Source organism: Moschus berezovskii, chromosome 28, assembly GCF_049115385.1.
Source record: "Moschus berezovskii isolate FMDL1 chromosome 28, NW_MosBer_1.0, whole genome shotgun sequence".
NCBI lineage: Eukaryota > Metazoa > Chordata > Mammalia > Artiodactyla > Moschidae > Moschus > Moschus berezovskii.
This window is the reverse complement of record NC_142487.1, coordinates 12,283,266-12,303,997: the sequence shown is the minus strand read 5'-3', so window position 1 is coordinate 12,303,997 and position 20,732 is coordinate 12,283,266. Positions and strand designations below refer to the sequence as shown.

General features: G+C 47.1%; 1 protein-coding gene across 1 annotated transcript in view; it reads right to left on the bottom strand.

The window, feature by feature from the left end:
* Positions 1-20,732, bottom strand: part of LDLRAD4 (low density lipoprotein receptor class A domain containing 4) — a 65,280-nt gene that overhangs the window by 36,735 nt on the left and 7,813 nt on the right. The window contains 1 exon segment of the mRNA XM_088833368.1: positions 15,151-15,291. Coding sequence (XP_088689494.1) covers positions 15,151-15,291 — 141 coding nt within the window.

Here is a 20,732-nt window from a genome sequence, read left to right as displayed (position 1 = left end):
ACCTGGAAAATCACATGGACAGAGGAACCTGGCAGTCCATGGGGTCACAAACTAAACAAAGAATTACAGAATCACCAGCTTCTTGGCCCAGGTCTCTTACCAGTTTTTCTTGAACTGACATCTTTTACAAAAAAAAAAAAAAAAAACCCAAAAACAAATAACAGATAAATCAAAAAGATCTGGTGCAATTATACAGAGTGAAATAAGGCAGAAAGAAAAACTCCAATACAGGACATTAACGCATATATATGGAATTTAGAAAGACAGTAACGATAACCCTGTATATGAGACAACTAATCTTTGAATGTATAAGCATAAAGTTGTTTCTATTATTTATATTCTTAATGCTTCTATGAATAATTCCCATTTTGAATACTGTTTATTTGCAAGATTTTTGTTGATTATTGTTACCTGATGTTTCCCTTTTTAGAGAAGCTTTTTAAGGCAGCTTTGACTCTGTTGAGTCTCTCAATTTTATCTTTATTTTTATTGCATTAATACCTGGTATTTATTAGGTGCTTTCTTTTCTTTATGATTATTCTGTTTATCTTGCTAACTTCTTAAACTGGCCCTATGCTTGCATACTCATTGCTTTTTCTTTTTATATAAAGTCTACTACATTTAAGACCTCAGTGGATAATGTTTTCCATATTCCGTAGGTATTAAGACATTGTATTTTTGTTAACTTTATGTAATGATGTTGTTTTTAAATGCCATGTACTCAGTGAGTGATATAAACACATTGTAAATTTCAGTTTTCTAATAAAATTTTTAAAAAAAAAGATCTGGTGCAAAAACTAAAAAAATCAAACCAAACCAAAAACCAACCCTGTTTTACATAACCTCCGCTGGCAGCTGGTGGTTTTATTTCCTTGTTCCTGGGCCAGGGTTAGGGTTAAAACTCATCTGCTCAGTGACAGTCTCTGTGGTCAAGGGCAAAGGCAGTAATCTTCTGGGGAAGTCTCCAGAGTATTCAGTGGACAGGGTGGCTTCTCAACCCTCATCAGACAGACTTCTATGTTTGTCTCTCTGCCTACCTTTCCTCCCTTTAAAGGAGCCAACTGACATGTAACTAAAAAGGATGAGGACCCAGACGCCCAATCCCTCCATGGACAGTGTGAGCAGTGTGGCTCGACAGACCCGTGGGAAGGGATCTGACTCCAGCCTCCACCACTGGAGGTGCTGCTAGAGCGTTTCTGCTCTTCTTCAAGAAAGATTATAAAACTTCTAGGCCTCTTTCTTCAAGTCCTCCCTATTTCAAGGTATTTTCCTCCAAACTACAAGGGAAAATAAGCAAACCTTCTCATTTATTTAGATTAAAAAAGTAAATAACATTCTTCTTTATAAAAAAAAAAAAGATAAAATTTCTGTTTACAGGATGATTTAACTATGGGCTGCATTAAAATTTTAACCAGCTTTCTGAAAATAAGGTTGACACATGTGGAGCATCATCAGGAAGCCCAATTACCAAACATCCCCAGACCTGCAGTGAGGCAATCACCCTTTGATTTTAAAAAGCACTGATATATTCATGCGGACGCTACATTAGGAAGAAAGAGAGTTATAGGAAAGCACAAGTAAGAACTGCCTTGAAATAAGCATCCGTAAAATGTGAAGAAGGCAGCAAAGTGTAAAACCATGAGGCATTTCAGTGGCAGAAACCAGAAGGAAATGACTGGTTCTGACAACCCACAGGAAGCAAGGAAGGCCGGCCACAGGAGAGTCAGGAGGTGCACCTGAAGCTCTTCCAGGGAACTAAACACAAACAGGAATGCAGCAACCCCATGCACCATTCAAATCAAATGAATTTTAAATAATCTTGCATTTTAAATACTGTTTCATAGTTTTCACAGCATCATTGTACTCTGCCTCTTAAGAGTCAAGTTAAGAGAAATGAGCACATTTCCTCAGGCCTCCCTCAGTTCAGGGAAAGACACAAGATGTTCAAGAGAAAAATGGAGAAGTCCTTTTAATTCCCAACATGGAACATCACTCACCTACCAAGGTGAGTCATTAAACTCAATTCAAAAAAAAGCCCACTTCTTTCTCCCTCCTTTCAGCTATAGACAGAGACACTTTGAAGCCTTTATCACATAAATCAGACATATTGAATGGTACTCCATAGTAAGGATTACAGCACAATAACAAATCATCAACAGTCCCGGGTAACTGGGGTACCACTCATAAATAAAATCAATATTCAAACTAAACCCAGATTCGTAAAACCTTGCTAGGCATAGAGAGGAAATGCTCTGGTTTTGTTGCAGGAAGGGGAACCGCTTCCAGGGCCTGAAAGTGGGCTCTTGTCTAATATTGGAAATGAACTGTCCAAGGAGACACGTGCTGACAAAGCAAGAGATTTTATTGGGAAGGGGCACCCGGGCAGAGAGCAGTAGGGTAAGGAAATCCAGGAGGACTGCTCTGCCACGTGGCTTGCACTCTCAGATTTTGTGGTGATGGGATTAGTTTCCAGGTTGTCTTTGGCCAATCATTCTGACTCAGGGTCCTTCCTGGTGGCACACGCACCGCCCAGCCAAGATGGATGCCAGCGAGAAGGATTCTGAGAGGTGGTCAGACACGTGGTGTCTCCTTTTGACATTTCCCAAACTCTTCTGGTTGGTGGTGACTTATTAGTTCCAAATTCCTTACCAGGACCTCCTGTCAGAAAGTAACTCATGCAAATAGTTACTATGGTGCCTGGCCAGGGCGGGCAGTTTCAGTCAGTGTGCACCCCGCCCCCCCCAAAAAAATGTGAAAAATTAAGATCATAAGCTAAATGTAAATCCTTAATTCTTTCTACTTTCTTTCCCATTAAGCCTTTTTCCTTGAGATGTTCTACAATCCCCAAATCTACTAGTTTCAATGTTGTTTTATCCTCCCTTCTGACTCCTCCAAAGAAATCATGGAAAGTTAAGCAATCAAATGTTTGACAATAGTTGGAGACCAAAAATATATCCAAGTGGACTGATGGATTATCAGTCCGAAATATCAACTTTGGTAAGAAAAATATCCCTCTCTGCAGATTAATGTACACAATTCAGTCAGACGCCCTTCAGGCTGACACCAAACTTGAGCCCGTAACTGCAACAGAAAGGGTCAGAGAGGACCTGTTCACCAGCTTATCCCTGAATCCCCAACATATAGCAGGTGCTCAGAAAATATGATGGATGAATTAATAGCTGTTATTAACCCAAACCAAGAAAAACATGATGCATACTAATTTGGCCAAGTGAAGCTCACTTCTATTTCACTGTTTGGCTTTCCAGCCAACAGACTTGACAGGGAGTCTCAGAGCTCATCAAGGGCTCTTTCTGCTGTCCCCACACTGGATGGGATCCACTGGCCCTGACCTGGGGCCAAGCGTGCCCTGTCTGGTAAGAATCCAGGAGCAAAGAGGGCTTCACTAAGTGACTAGGAAGCCAGGATGTTCACATGCACTCCTGCTATTAAAGTTGTTACATCTGCCCTGCTTATGCCAAGCCTGCCCGCAGCCAAGTCTTCTCCATAAACATAAAACCACTCTCCAAGTGATAAGCATCAAAATCTGCGGTGAAATCAGCCCAGTTTACCAAGGTCATCTGGCTGCTTGACCATTGCACTCCTTGGACAAATGTCCTTATTCCACTCCCATCCACCTCTGCCTCCTTCACACTTCTTCAGCTCTGAACGTTAACATTCAGTGGCATTGGTAACGTTTCTCTATGACCAGTGAATTTTATGAGAATACGTTTTCCTGGGGACCCTGAAATTACTGAAACTCCAAAACTAAAACCAAAAGCACCCTAGGATTCAATGCTGGGTTTTTATGAACTTGGGCTCATTCAAAGAAGTAAAGCTATCTTTGCCCCTGACAAAGAAGGTGGCTATGGCTTTGGGCTGACTTCACATCACCACCCCTTTCCACTGTGGGTAAGCCTCCCCTAAATGATGTAGACAAGGACTAGCAAGGACTTCCAGCCGGTACCCGGCCCCTAGCACCACAGGACACACACACAGTGATTTCTTAAGTAGAATTCAGTCCTCAGGGCCATGAAGTGCAGACACTCTGTTAAGCACAGCATCATCTACACAGTATGAAACTGGTCTGGTGTTGACACTTTCTACATTTTGTGGATAATGTTCCATCTTGAGGGGCTGCCTGGTGGTGGCACCAGAGGCCCATTTGTTCGGCATCACAGCAAGGCTACCAAATAAGCTGATCCTGGGAGCAAGGACTAGCCAGGTACAGCCAATGCTCAAGAACAGATTAGACAGGAAAACGGAAGTACTTCTTACTTTAAACCAACTGATAAAACTAAGTCACTCAGTAGTAACAGCACAAAACCTAAACGACATGAAACTGAGAGTCAAGATCTAAGGAAAATAAAGGGTAACTTGGTCTGAGCAGTAGATGGACAGTGTGGTTCTCCACAACCTGGATGGAAACTTATGGAAGAATATTTGGTACTTTAGTGACAACTCAAAGCCTTCCCAATACTTTCAACTCAAAGACTTTACTTTCCAGCCCAGATCTGTCTCCTGTGCTGACCCAGAACTTCTATCCTGTATGTAGTACTAATTTCAAAGAGATCTGAGGCCAGTGAAATAGATGGTTTCAAGTATGTTTTCTTAGGTTAGAAGCGTCAAAAACCACATTTTTAGTATAATTTCAAGTGTTTCAAAAATATTATTTTAGTTGCCATTAATCTTGAGCTAAAACATCCTTTACTGTGGAACATCCCCTTGTACTTATCACGTATTAAAACAAACCACAACAAAACAGGAAACCTGTTTCATTCACCTGTTCCTGACTCTTATTTAGTAAGAAGGGCATGTGTGCCTGTATGTGGGGACATTTGCACACACACACGCACAGGTTTTCCTCCTGATAATTCTGACCTTTCAGGTTTCTGTGTGTATTAACACCTGCCCACCTGGCTGGCAGACATGTTCACAATGTGCCCTTCAAGATTAAAAAAAAACAAACACAAAACCCAACAATTTGTAAATAGACAATGACAACCCTATGGAGGGCTAGAGAAACAAAGAAAGGAACTAAGGGCAAGACCCAGACAGACAGACAGACAGATACACTCAAAGAAATCACTTCCCACCAGGGTCTGGGCTATGCAGCCAATCAGGCAGGTACACGCAGCTCTTCACTCTGCAGACTTGCTTAGCACTGAAGTCGGCTGTCTGCCCAGGAGAGTGAGGTAATGTCTAGGTTTAATGCCAAAATCTCTCTCTCTGGCAGGACACATCGGGTAAATATTTCTACTGAAGGAGACCACATTCATTTGTGCTGCTGCCAGTTTTATTGTTGTTGTGCTCATTAATATTTACACTTAGTCCATCGTACCTGGTTAAAGCTGAAGATGGGAAAGTCAGGGTTTCGCTGAAACCGTGTTACCAGGTTTGGGAGAAAAAGAGTCCATATCTCGCCCTGCTCCCCACCCCCCAGTCTCCCTGAACCATGAGGGCGGCAGCACTGGACTCCTGCATCCCTTCACACACTTCGGGTCACACAAAGACCGCCCCCATCAGCCTGTCCTGGTGGTTGTAAATCTGTAAACTGCTGGGGTTTCCTCCATGCCATCCTCTCAGCAAGAACAGGAAGGGGCCATGAAGCCCACTTCAAGCTGCCATGGTAGCTGTAGTATGTGGAAGCCTTGTAGACTGCCAGGGGCGGGCAGGCAGGGAGCTCCCCCCAGTTGGGGCAGCTCTCACTACCCATCTACCCATCTTCTGATGTGCTTTCACACATTCCTTTCAAAAATTTTTTAAAACATAATTGTGATAATCATCACAGCAATAAGGCTCTTTTCAAAATCTGTTGAAAAGAAAATCCCTTCCCCCCACTGCTATGTCTCCTTAGGCAGCTGCGAGTTCACCTAAAGCCCACCTGCTCCATGGACAAGGCTAGTCTTTCCAGGGGCTCTCCCTCCATAATGTTCCCCTGCCTGTAAAACGGGCTCAGAGATGGTGCTCCTTAGCACTTGCCCATGTTAACTGCCTCGTCTTGCAACCTCACTTGCCGCCTCAAAAATCTTCAATAGAGCTTCCTGGTGGTCCAGTGGTTAAGAGTCTGCCTGCCAGTGCAGAGGACACCGGTTCGATCCCTGGTCTGGGAATATTCCACACATCTTTGGGCAACTAAGACCATGTGCCTCAATTATTGAACCTGCACTCGAGAGTCTGGGAGCCACAACTACTGAGCCCGTGCTCCATAACAAGAGAAGCCACTGCAGTGAGAAGCCCACGCATCACAACTAGAGAAAGACCTTGCCGCAAAGAAGACCTGGTGCAGCCAAAAATCAAATGAATAAATAAATCTTTTAAAAAAATCTTCAATGAGTTCCTTCAGAAAAGAGAATAAAAACTGTTTGGCCTTACATCCTGATTTTCTAGAATCTGGCCCCAATTTACCTCTCCAGTAATGCTCCTTAAAATTAGCCTTTATCTCCAAGTAAGCTGGCTTTTCCTGACCAATTCCCAACTCCCCCACCTGTCAGGCTGCTTGGGAAAGACAGTTCTCCAAGACAACCCCACCCCAACACAGGGTCTGCCTGGGCAACACCCAGCAGTGCTGGCCCACACCCAGCACTGGAGAAACTGCCAAAACCTTGAGGATCTTCTCAAGGCCAGTGGGTTAGCATTCGATGGAGACCATACTGCACCCCTGCACCCACACCACCTTCCCTGCAGATGTTGCACCCTATACTCCTTACAAACCCAACACTCACAGAAACAGTCTCCACGAGATAGCCCCAAAGGATGTGCTGCTGTTACTCAGGACACCATTTTCTACGGGTAACCACCAAAACACATTTTATCTAGAGCACTCTCCAGCTCCCTGTCCTGTTCTTTTCAACAATCTGAACGTGAATCATCTCTGGCACCTGGTTTTTCTGGGAGATGCTACCTGCACTGTCTACTGTCCCTGTCACTCCAGCTTAAAGGTCCTGACATGAGAGCAAACACCAAACCACAAGGGCCTAAGGAGGCAGCCACCATGGCTTCTGCAGCCTCATGGGGTTGAAAGTGCCCCAGGACGTCTTCTAAGGTCAGACCGGCTTTTAAGAACTTAGATCCAGGCCAGTCGCCTCCCCAAGGAGCAGACTTGGCATTTCTATCTCCCATGCACATGTAACAGGAAGGGGTTGCATTTTCTTGGTTGTCCTGTGGAAACTATGTCAAATTCAAGAAGGGACATCACTGTCTCTGCCTCGCTCAGCCACACCCGCCCCCGGCCACATGGAGAGCCGCTTGCTTCCAGCCCAGACGGCAGGAGAGCCTGCCAGTCTGAGTGCCTTCCCAGGAACAGTACCTGTGTCTCCCCCGCCTCCCCACAACGTGTGCCTTCCCCCCTCTTCAGGATCTAAGGAGAAAAGGGTCAGAGGTTTAGTGCAAGTTCCTTTTTCTCCCATTTTTAGAATAAGTGAGTAAAGGAAGCACAGAATCTACAGTGACGATGGCGAGATGAAGAAAGGAAGCAACACGCCCGGCACCCCTTCAGAACAGCTGCTGCCTACCTGAGGCAGGGCCTCTCCCCAGGGAGGGGGCCACACCCCCATCCCAGCCCATCCCCCAGGAAAGCCCAGGGGGCTGGCTCAGGTACACCACGTCTGCTGATGAGGACAGAACCAGTGTCTTGGGGGTCACCCTCCAGACGCCCAGGCTGTGGTCAGCTGGCATCACTCCCTTCAGCTTGCCCAAAGTGAGGAGATTCACACTCTCCATGGAGCTGACAGGACGCAGGCAAGAAGTTCAGGGAAAGACAAGACTTTCTGAGAAACAGCTGTGCCTTGGGGATGCCTAGGAAGATCTGAGAGCAGCTCTGGGAGGCCGGCCTGCTCACGGCCTGGAGCTCCGATTCCTCCCTCTCCAGGGATCCTGTGCTACAAGATGCTTTCATCTCTGATCTTTTCCTTTCCAAGCAGGAAGATGCAAAAACCATCTAGTTTCCCCTCTGTTGTTCACTCTCAGGACACAAGAAGAATGGATGAAAGAGCGAAAAAACAATTATTGCTAAATTTAGGTTGCTAGATTTTTTCCAAATTAAAAGCCTTGTCAGGTGTCTGCACTGAGATGTAACTATTAATGAAAGAGCCCAGGTGGCTGACTCTGGGGTCAGGCCCATGGGGTCACTGCACCTCTGCAGGACAGGACACATGCTATGATGACTGAATTTCAGCTCTATTTCTGCAATTCCTCAAATAGGGCCCCTTCCAAGGTTTATGGCAGACCCTTCTGGGTAATTTTTTTGAGGCAAATATTGATGCATGGCTATATACTTAAAAGTCCAGCACCCAGGTCTCTCTCTCCCAGTGGAGCAGAGTGGGCTCCTGCTGTGGTTGCCCGGCCCCATTCAACCACACTCAGACCACGTGTTTTCTGGGTAGAAACACACTACTTCCATCCTGTAAGCCCCACACATGAGTGAAGTGACACCCCACACTGAGTGAAGTGACCCTCGGAAGGTCCCCATGTCCCTGCGAGGCCCAGTGGGCCCTCCTGAGGGTTCAACCTCCCTGCCTCTAGCACCACTAGCAGAGCTGCCATGACAAGATCTAGCTCTGCAAAGTGCTCAGAGATTCAGCAGAAAAAAAAGCCAGCCAGGTGAGTCTCTAAAACCTTCTATAATTAAGAGACTAAACTCTAGAAACCAACAGTCAGGGCAGACAGTGTCAACCGGAGCAGCAAGAGGCTCAGCAACACACAAGACCCACCAGTCCCGCACCTGCGGCCTGCTGTCCAGGGCCGGGTCTGTCTTAGGGCGGTCACCCCGCAACCGGCGGCGGAGGACGGCCCAAGTCCACAGCGCCATCCTCTGCACCTCTCCCAACTCGCACCCCTAACGCCCATACTAGCCGAGTTTGCAAAAAACTGACCTGAAAAAGAGCGCTGCTTTTCTCCCCCACCGCACGCCCGCATCCCCCTCCCGCAGGAAACCGGCGCGCATTGATTTCTGTCAGATTACACAGAGCCTGCCCTGACTTTCCCGTTACTCGAGCCGGCGTCTCGGTGCGTGTCCTCAGAGACCAGGCTCCGCAGGCAGGGCGTCTAGACAGTATTCATGACCCATCTGTCTGGCAGGCTCGCGGACGGTCGGCAACTCCATTAGGACTGCAGCCGCGTCTCCGCCTCCGCCCCTCCCCCGCCCGCTCTCCCCTTGCAAAGCAGGAATCTGACACTGAAAATTACTATCATTGTTGCAGTTCTCAAAATAGCACTGCCAGACTGTCATTAACATCCACGCTAGACTACTAAATATTTAAAGAAGTGGATAAATCTCATCTGAAGTGGGACAGCCTGCACACAGGAAAGCAGTAACAGAATCAAAACGTGAATCTTAAGAGGTTGTTTTCATCCAGTAAATTTAGTGTCACAGCAGGAAGAAAGGGTGCCTGTGTTTACTGAAACCCCTTCCTTTGCTCTCTGCCTTTGTTTACTTGTAAACGCAGAGTTGCTTCTCAAGACCTTACAAGATGTTAATTGATCAGAAATCCATCTGGAGAAACAGAGGCACAAACTAAAGGGGCAGGTGAAGGGGCCCTCTTGGCTGGTGAGGGGGGTAAGCCTGCCCTTCCCGACCCAATCTTCTTTAAATGCCATCTTCGGTCATTTACATAATCCAGGTAAGGGTTTTGCCATGGATTCTTTTTCCTTTTTTTTAACTTGACACTGGGGTAGGCAGCCCTGTGAAGAGAACACACAATGCTGCGAGGACAGCATGGCTCAAGGCTTCTCCTACTGGCCTTGACTGAGGCAGGACCACCCCCAGCCCCCCTGCCTGGGGCAACACAGCACTCTGGGAGACCTCCCACCCTCCCTGTGGAGGCCACACCAGTCTGACCACAGGGCGTCTGGAGGGGCATTAGGGGACCAGAGCTAACAGCCCACATCCGACTAAGGGGCCCTGTGCACACAGCCAAGAGGGGTGAACCGTAGCAGAAATGCACACGCTCTGCTCACTGGACCCACCAGGTCGGTGTTCTCTCATTCTCACCTCCTGACAGGAAAGGAGAACGGAAAGGGGAATGGACTTCCTGCAGGACATGTAAACAGGACACAGCCGGGCAGAACTGAAGAACAGATTCAGCACTCCATCTCAACAAAACCAATGACCCTTGATATCTGAGGGCTCCTGGGTTCACGTTTCAGAATCTATTTGAAAATCCAGGATGAATCCAAGAATACCATTGTCTATGTATCAATCAAAAACTGCCATATAAACAACTGTCTTCCCTGGTGACTGAGACGGTTAAGAATCCACCTGCAATGTGGGAGACAGGGTTTATTCCCTGCGTGGAGAAGATCCCCTGGAGAAGGGAATGGCAATCCACTCCAGTATGCTTGCCTAGAGAATCCCATGGACAGAGGCGCCTGGAGGGCTACTGTCCATTGGTTCGCAAAGAGTCAGACACAATTGAGCAACTAACACACACACATACACACGCACACTAACAATTGATCGTGGGGCACTCACTTATATGGTCTTTCATAATAATGCAGTTTGATCTTCACCCTACAAACCTTTAAAAACTGAAGTGTAAATTCTTATCTTATTTAAAAAAATCATGAAAAACACAAATACCTAGAAGCTAAAACCAAAAAACCCACAGCCTGAGTTCAGTTCCTTGATCTAATACGCAAGAGCTATGTGACCCTGAAAAATTTATTTAACCTATCTGAGCAATGTTTCCTAGGCAACCTTTCTAGACTTGCAGGTTTTGAGATAAATGACAAGATGCATGTAAATAGTCAGCACTCAGCAAATGGCAGTTCTCTGCCCACCTCATCCCCAGCCTAAGGAAGCCTGGATACAGGCCTTCAGATAAACTCGCAAGACTAATTGCCAGAGAAATGGGGCTGCGTCCCCTCTGGTAAGTGAGGATAAGACTCAGGGGAAGCAGCAGTGAGGGAAGGCCCCGCCCCTGGCCATCAACATTTAAGACAAGGAGAGAGTAGAAGGAGGGCTCTCCCAGCACCATGCCCTCCACAGCCCTGTTCTGCTACTCATCCTAGGCCCTCTGCTGAAAACACAAAAAACTACTTGGAAAGACAAGACTGGGGTCACCAGCAAGAGTTTAAGGGGGCCGCCTGTCAGAAAGTAGGGCTGTGTCTACATTACGTTTTCTGGTTCCTGGTAACTACTATGCTTATGGATCAGAATGTCGTTTTCTTAGGAAATACACATTGAAGTACTGTTAGGTAAAGAGACATGGTGGTTGCAACTTCCTATATGCCAGGCATTATTCTAACTGCTTTACCTGAACTATTTTAGTAAATCCTCAGAGCAATCCTCTGAAGGAGATGCCAAAACTAGCACTGTCTTCATTTCACAGAGGAGAAAATCAACGCATGAGGAGAGTAAGCAACTTGTCAAAAGCCACAACCAGTGAGGGGAGACTGAAGACTCCCAACTCAGGGCCTCACCCTGGACTCTATAGTTGGAACAAACTGCCGGGTTGTCCCCAGAAGCCAGCAACAATATGAAGGCGGTGCCAGGGACACTCTGGTAGGAGGTGGAACCTGTGCTGGGAGACTGACCAGGTCACTGATGCAACAGGCAGCGCGTCTGCCTCATTTAGTCATGTTTCCTCTGGGGCCCGCAGGAGTCAGCCCTTCCTGAGCCCCACAGGACATGTCTTTCAGACAGGGGCAGGGGGCACACAGCCTGGTGACAGGAAGGGAGCTAGTCCCTTTGGAAAAAAACTGAGAAAGGTGGAAAGAAAGACATCTTGCTCAGAATTTAATGTGCTGAATTTATCTTATTTGTTTGTTATTACCCTAAATGACCCTGGGCAAAAAAAAAAAAAAAGTTTCCTTCTGAAAAGCCCTGAAATTAACATCCTGGCTGAATCCAGGAACCTGATCAACTTCAGTTCATTTCACTTTGAAATTTCCAAGGCCACCAATCAAGACCCCAGTATGGGCAGAAGTGCCACTGCCCTTGATCAGGACCCCATCACTCACTGGAGGCAAAGCTGTCACAGGGACCCTCAGTCCCCCACTCTGAGGTCTGTGGGGGACTGAGGAAGGCCTGCCCTCGCCAATGCCATCAGAGCAGCTCTTTCCACGCTCCTCAAATCCTGTTTCTCAGAAGCTAGAGCTGTAGAGCACGCCAAGCTCCACGAGCTATGGAGTAGAGAGGCTTCAAAGGGCAGGTTCACGGAGCCAGAGCCCAGCGCACAGGGCCAGCATCAAGGGCAATAGGCAAGCCGTGCAGCTGGGGACCCACGGGCCATCTCTTCAGCGACAAGGGCAGAAGGGGTGGCATGACTAGCTTGCCCTCCCCGTCCAGTCACCCTGCCATCCTTGACCCTGACATCCCACTCGCCTCCTCCTTGAAGCCACCATGACCACGTCCTGGCAAAATGGTTCTCTGTGGACTCCTGGACCACAGTCACTGGGACCGCTTGGCCCAGTACCCTGTGTCCATGCTGAGTCATCTTTGCACGAGTGTGTTTCAGTTCCCCAATCTGCCTGTCTGCACCTTGATAATGAAATCTGTTGTCCTTCATTCCCTAGAACGCTGGGTACAATGACCAAAGAAGGCACTTAGTACATATACCTGTAAATATAATAATTTATATTGTAAAATTGTATTTTCATAAATAATCATTTTATTTGTTTGATTTGTATTTTCAGTGCTCAGGAATACAACGTCTTGATAGAGGAAGACACGGAAAAGCCGACACTGAGGCTGACAGTATAGCCCTCTTCCTTGAAAAGATACACCAACCACTCTCCCTGCAAGATACTCAAAACAGTCCCACACCCACATGTGTAGAGCGTGGGGCTCAGACCCAGGGACGTGCCTCAGTCCACTGGCCAACGAGGCAGAGGAGCAGGTGAGACACACAGTCTAGGTTCCAAAATTGTTTTCAGAAGGAAAAGTTTCTTAGATCTCTTATTGTAAGGGCTTCTACTATCATTAGCACTGTTGCCTCACAAATGACAGTGACATTTTCTTTCTAACCTTAATTCATGCTAAATTTTAGCAAATACAAAATGAGAGAGATAATCAAGACACCTGAGTCAGGGCGCATGCCCAGAGCCAACAACACAGGCAGAAAACCGATTCCACTGTGCTTGACCCTAAGTACAATCAAAGAGTAGAACACGGGGAGTTTCCTTATGCAGACATAAAGTAAATTGAGTAAGTTGACTCTTATGCAGGAGTAAGGAGAAAACATGCTTTGTTCTCCTGGACTACACTGACTAAGAGACAAGAAGTCCTGTGATATTCCAAGTTTTGAAGGCGGACAGGAAATAGCACCCCCACAAGCAATTCCCCTAGGGACATTGCCCACCTGCTGCAGACTCAGGCTGGTGGGGCCTGCAGACTCCCCCAAGCCTTGCTGTGCAGCTAGGGGTAGAAGCAGACACTCTCTGCTCTTGGCTACAGACCAAGGGGAGGAAAGTGCACTGATCTGATATCAGATCACCCTCAGTACCACAAAGAACAGAGCAGCCATGGCAAACCCAAATGTGACAAGCAGCCCAGCTGCCTGTGAGCTGGCAGAGAGGCCAGGCCCAGCGAGCTCCCTTCAGCGGGCAGCCCTCATCAGGCCTTCCCCAGGGGACAGAGGAGGCAGGAAAGACCCAGCACCTCTGAGGATGGACTTGCCTTTGGACACCTGAGCCCATGCTTCATGTGAAGGAGGCCCAGCCGTGCAGACAGACGGCAGCAGGCACACAGCAAGCAGCAAGATGATGATGCAGACCGCACTCTTCAAGTGAACCCTCAGAGCAGCTGTACACAGCAGGAATCATTCCCATTTCATGGCCAGAAACACTAAGACAAGGGGTTCAGCTGCCTTCCTTAAGCAAGAGCTTGAACCCAGGTTCACGTGAAGCCAGAGCCCTCATCCTACCCTTTGTCGTTCTGTCTCCAGACTCTCCCATCTTCTTAAAAGACAGCATATTGTCAACAACCAGTCTCCCATTCTGGCTACAAGGGAACAAGCCTAGTTACGCCTGAACAGTAGGGACCAACAGTTTGCCAACAGGATCTTAAGATTCCTCTGTTAGGATACAAACTACTACAGTATATGTAAGACAGACCACAAGGTCCTCCTGTAGAGCACAGAGACCTGTATTCAATATCCTATGACAAACCAACATGGAGAAGAGGAGGAAAAAGAAAATATACATATAACTGAATCACTACTGTACAGCAGAAACTAAGACAACATTGTAAATCAACTATACTTCAATTTAAAGAAGAGATTCTTAGGACAGACTCTCGGAGGTCTTTGGGCAATGCTAAGCCACTTACAGATGGAGAAGCTTCACTTGGCTTCTAAACAAAACTAGAGTTCACATTTTTAAAATGAAAAGATATTTGAAAATTGGCTTTAAACACCAGGAAATACTGATGAGAAAGGGGGAGAGACAGGGAGGAAGGGACCTGAGGCAGGGAGAAAGACCCCTGGCGAGGGTCAGTGTTGTGAAGCATCTTTGACACAACACACTTCCTGAGGCCCAGGAAACAGGGAACAACAAAACATAGGACGCAACAAGCCAGTCTCAGAGTCGCCCAGCCATGTTTCCAGGTGCCTTCTCTCTCCTTCCTCTTCACAAAAGCCACAAGATCAGTCAGTGAACTTCATACTTGGACTTCACCTTCTTCCAGCTCAAGAAATGCTCACAGCCTCAACCTGGGACTTTACCCGAGAAACAACCCACTCCAGTACCAAATAGAAAAACACACAATTACAACCTTTTTAAACCTTTTACCTTTTTCACACCTTGTTACCTTTTCTTCTATTTTCTTCTTTTAATTACATGCTTGAACACAGACTCTATATATCCTTCTTTGTTTAAAATTATTTTAAAATAGTGGCTTAAAATTACTTCCAAAAATTTTCTAAAACCAGTATGAAGAATACTAAGTCAATAATTATTTCTTGGGATCAGTCAGTGCTTCTCAGATACACAGCAGAAAGCCTCTCCCAAAACACAGGCCACTCAAAGTGGAAGGAACTTCTGACTCTCAGACACACCCTCTTTCTATCCTAAAAGAAAACATTGCCTTTGTGACAACATAAACGTCTTCTCTTAACCAAAAACAACACCTTTCCCACATCCCAGGGTCAGGGCCACCTACTATTTGCAAACACACCACAGCTGAATGACGCAAGGTGGGCAGGAAGGACTTACAGCTGAAGATGCCCGGAGGTGGGTGCTCTGTCACCAGGAGACAGTTTTCTTCGTCACTGTTGTCCCCACAGTCGTTCTGCTGGTTACAGACCAGGGAACCCAGATACAAGCACTGCCCGCTGGTGCAGGTGAATTTGCACTCTGAAAAAGCCAACACAAAGCATGTAGTTGTCAATGCCAGCCTGAGGATCCTCAGCTGCCACTTCTCCTCCCCCGTCTGTATGCTGTAATGGTCTGGGAACCCATCTACCTAGAGAACCCAGGGAACCGAGCTCAGACAGGGCCCAGGAGCACTCAGGCCTGCCAGACCTCACTCACCCCCTACCTCTTACCCACAAAATAATAGCACAGGTGCTTTCTTTATACAACATGCGCAGCAAGAGTCACATTTATGGAGCTCTTCGCTTGAAAAAATCCTTGTCAGTCTTCACCACCACCAAGGAAGAAGGAGCCAGTGCAGCAGCAGTGAAAAAATGTGCTCTGAACAGTCCAAGGTACTCTGCCTCAGACTTCCAGTCCAAGTACCCTTCAGAGCAGCCTGAAAAAATTACCCAACTGTCATCAGAACACCATCAGGTATTTTAAAAGTCCTTCAGAACTAGAACTGGCAAATAGCACTATTTCTGTTCTACATTCAAAAGCACTGAATGAATGAATGCTTTTCTGTGTTTTCCTGTGTACAGAATGTGCAGAGGTGTTCTCATTAGCTTCTTAGAACAAATAATAGAAGCACCCATGGAAGCAGGTAAGAATGCCTTAACATTCTCTACAAACAAAAGGCGCATCAGTACATGCAAGGTAGCAAATACATGGGAAACAGTCTGAAAGGATGCTCACCAAAACACAAACAGTGACACTTCTGGGTCCTGGGTCCTGGGATCATTGGTAATCTGTAGTTCCTTCTGACTTTTATGTACCATTTTATAATCAGGAAAATATAAAGCCTATTTTAAAGTGAGAAAAATCTCTGAAACCAAATATTCATAGAATTCGAAAACCATGATGAAGTACCTATAACATCATACAAACAGAGGTCCAGACACACAGCTCCAGCCCCCCCATCGAAGTCATACTGTGAGGCACAGAGCCCACGGGGGCACCCCAGGAAGGGCAGCAGTATAAGCACAGACACCGGCCAACAGTTCCTGACTGAGGACCCACTGCAGAGCGCTGGGGTGCGGGGTGCGGGGGCAAATCCTGCAGAGCCACGGCCCGCAGTGCAGGAGTAATGCTGAGGTCTGGAAGGCATGCTGATGACCAGGCTGGTACTGTATCTACAGGCTTTAATAAGGGCCTCTACATCACTGTGGATGCTGACTGCAGCCATGAAATTAAGACGCTTACTCCTTGGAAGGAAAGTTATGACCAACCTAGATAGCATATTAAAAAGCAGAGACATTACTTTGCCAACAAAGGTCCGTCTAGTCAAGGCTATGGTTTTTCCCGTGGTCATGTATGGCTGTGAGAGTTGGACTGTGAAGAAAGCTGGGCACCAAAGAATGGATGCTTTTGAACTGTGGTGTTGGAGAAGACTCTTGAGAGTCCCTTGGACTGCAAGGAGATCCAACCAGTCCATTCTAAAGGAGATCAATCCTGAGTGTTCATTGGAAGGACTGATGCTAAAGCTGAAACTCCAATACTCTGGCCACCTCATGTGAAGAGTTGACTGACTGGAAAAGACTCTGATGCTGGGAAAGATTGGGGGCGGGAGGAGAAGGGGACGACCGAGAATGAGATGGCTGGATGGCATCACCGACTCAATGGACATGAGTTTGAGTGAACTCCGGGAGTTAGTGATGGACAGGGAGGCCTGGCGTGCTGTGATTCATAGGGTCGCAAAGAGTCGGACACGACTGAGCGACTGAACTGAACTGAACTGAAAAAGGATCTAACCGCACAGCCCTGAGCATTTAACGCACATCCATCAAGACTAATCCTGCACACCCCACTCACAACAGCTACACGGAGGCGCAACAAGAGTTCTGAACTGCCCACTGACATGTGTGCACGTCCCTGAGGACCACACCCAACCTGCAGGACCCACTAGATGGCTGCGCAGGCATTCACGGCACAAACCTGGGCCCCAACGGGGGAAACGGGTGAAAGTGCAGTGGTGACCCTCAGGTATTGTGACCATTGAGCCTCAGGTCTCTTTCCCTCAAGCCACTCTTTCATTCATTCATTCAAGAGTCCTCACTACTCTGGCAAGGAATGTGGCCACACGTGCCAAGGATGGAACAGACAGTTCCGTTTAAGAGTTTCTCCTTCAGCTCTTAAACTAAACACTGTGTTTTCCTCAGGCAAGAACAAGACTCTTAGCCTCTCAATTGCTTCCTGGTCAACGTGGTGCTGGGATTAAAGCAGTGACTCTGCATCCTCCTCTGATAGCCCAGGGCCCGGAGGATATGGGGTTTGGGGTCAGTGAGTGTCCCTACAGGATTGCTAAGTCTGTGCGCAGGTAGATTCCCTTGAGATTCCTCTGCAAGACGGCATCCCCCAGCTGAAAAATCTGAAAGTTACCTACTGCCTTACATTCTAAAAGTCCTTCCAGTTCTTAGAAACCACAATTCAACAGAGTTTTTAAAAAGAAATGTTAAAGAATGACACTCTAGTTGAGCCCTTTGGTACTTCCGGTGCTCACTCTTCATTATTCTAATGATTATCCTAATGACAGGTGCTGAACTCTGGACAGGGATCACACTGATCACCCATGGACACAGTGATCAATACACTGACTGGACACATTGATCCGAACTGGACACAGTGATCATTCTGGACACACTGATCATCAATACCACCTCCATGGGATCCTTCGCAGCAGCATCACAAACATGCTGTAACCTCCGCGTCTTTAAAATACAATGCTCTGGGCCGCACTCGCATGTTTCCACTCGCAGGGCTCAGGCTTGTTTCTTCCCAGCAAATCCGGTCAGGCTTTGGCCCCATCACTGCACTCCAGGTTATGGATGCCCTCCATGTCAACTCCAGTGCAGCACCTAGGCAGTGTCTCGTCCACAGGGTCACCGAGTCAGCTGCAACACAGTGACTGAACAAGACTGCATGTATGTTCTGATAAATGTGGAAGTGGAGCAGCCATAGAAGCACACTCAGGTCGCCTCCATGGTAAGCAGGTGCTGTCCAGCAGTGATGCACAGTAGCACATGCATCTGAAACAAGTCCAGGTGCTGTCCACAGAGCTCTCTCCCAAACACTCTTCAGAGGAAAAACTGAAGGAAAACTCCCAGAGAAAAGTCTTAAAATCTGCAGCACCATGTGCTTTATTATCTTCCGTAGTGCATCAGACCACATTAAATTTATGGGCCACATGAAAGAGACCAACAGTCCTGGCCTAAAACTGCCATTAACAGTCATTTTCTTTTATTGCTGAATCAGTGTCTGGGCTCCAAAGGTCAAGGACTCAAATCCACCTTCAATTATCACACACTGATCTGAGCATTGTCGTGATCATAACTCACCTCATGGGCCGTCCGCCTGGAGTACACGTACTTCGCCCTGCGAGCCACCCTGCATGTCCCCTACCAGTGTACCAGGGGACCACACACTGAGGTCCCACAGTGAGCACGGGCGGGTCTGAGTGCTGGGGAGAGTTAGGGTTACGCTCTGCCCCGGCCCATATCAGGCTCCTAGTCAAGGGCAGGCAGGAAGGCTGAATATGCTGGGACTCCAGAGTGGGCGGGTCCAGCACTACAGAGAGCAGGCTTCCTGGCATGGCTGGGACGGACAACAGACTAGTCCCTCAACATCCTGTCCTGTCTGGGTCCTGCAGATGCCAGAGCCTCCGTCGTCTCCAAGACAAAGAAAATGCCTCGCTGGCATCGGTCACATCACTCATGTCACCACTTAATCAAGATGGTTTACAGGCCACCGTCATCTCAGAAAGCCACAAGACCTCAGCACCACTTCCCAGTCGAGACACCTGATCCTCATCAGCTGGGGTCTCGAGGTCACCTGAGGGCTGGGGACTCAACAGGTGTCAGCAGTCAGGTGGGCGGTCTGAGTCCCAATCACACCACAGCATGAAACACTCATGCTGTGCTTCACGTGTTTCATGTCTGGTTGGTGCTGCAAAACCAGACACAACTTTACCAGCTGCCGTAAAGAAACAGGAAATTGGTGTCTTGAAAGCTGTATAAGGATCATCACAAAACTTCACTCCGTCCAGGGGAAAGGATTAAGAAAGGAAGAGCCATCTCTCACACTAAGCGAACTGTCCACTGCAGAGGACAGAGGTGTCAGCGGGACAGGGTCCAGGAGCACAGGGTCCTCACACCCACCCTGCCAGGTGGGCCAAGGCCAACAGGTCCCCAGTGAGACACCCACACACCTGCATACCAACACCCTCTCACTCGACATAACCTCCATGCCTGTGGTACTAACATATGAGATGGAGAACACGACTTGTGGCTGAGATTGAGTTATCATGCCAGCGCTGTCTTCAGAGAAGTGGTGATACCCTCTTGTGAGCTCACGGCCTCCATTCTCAGATCGCACATTCTCGTCAAGGCTACCGGTCTGGTCACTAACTCCAGCTCTGCCATCAACCAGCTGCACTGCACAGTCTCCTTCAGCCTCAGTTTTTTCACATATAAAATACCTGCTGTGAAGACTAAACAGATGCCGTACATGCAGTGCTCAATATAGTGTCTGACTCGTGGCACATATACAACCAAAAGGAAGCTAACAACATATCTGATATTATAATCATTATCAGCACCTCAAAAAACAGACCTGGGGATCATGGAAGTACTTCTGGATTTGACCAGAGCAGATGTGAACTTTAAAACCTTTCCAAAGCTAAATAGGTAACAGGTAACAATCACAAAAAACAAACAGACTGGGAGCCACAGTTACGATGTCCACGTGATCTCCACAGGGGCCCCTCTGCATCAGGGTTGGCAAGTCTGTCCCTCATGAATGAGGCTGCCATGTCACAGCTACTTTTATACCAAATAAAAGTATGTCTTCACCAGGTTTCTCTCAAAACTATATTTTTCTTTCATTACTTTTATAATCCACACATTATTTCCATTCTTTGCATGCATTTCTAAAATATTACAATTGAAATGCACATTAAATAGTTCCTGAATTTGTATGCATGCAGGCTCAGTCGCTACAGTCAAGTCTGACTCTTTGCAACCCAATGGACTATATAGCCCACCAGGCTCCTCTGTCCATGGGATTCCCAGGCAAGAATACTGGAGTGGGTTGTCATGCTCTTCTCCAGGCCTGAATTTGTATAATTACTTTTAAAAAATCTAAATGCAAATTTAAAAGCCAGGAAATTAAAAGACGCTTACTCCTTGGAAGGAAAGTTATGACCAACCTAGATAGCATATTAAAAAGCAGAGACATTACCTTGCCAATCAAGGTCCGTCTAGTCAAGGCTATGGTTTTTCCTGTGGTCATGTATGGATGTGAGAGTTGGACTGTGAAGAAAGCTGATTGCTGAAGAATTGATGCTTTTGAACTGTGGTGCTGGAGAAGACTCTTGAGAGTCCCTTGGACTGCAAGGAGATCCAACCAGTCCATTCTAAAGGAGATCAATCCTGGGTGTTCATTGG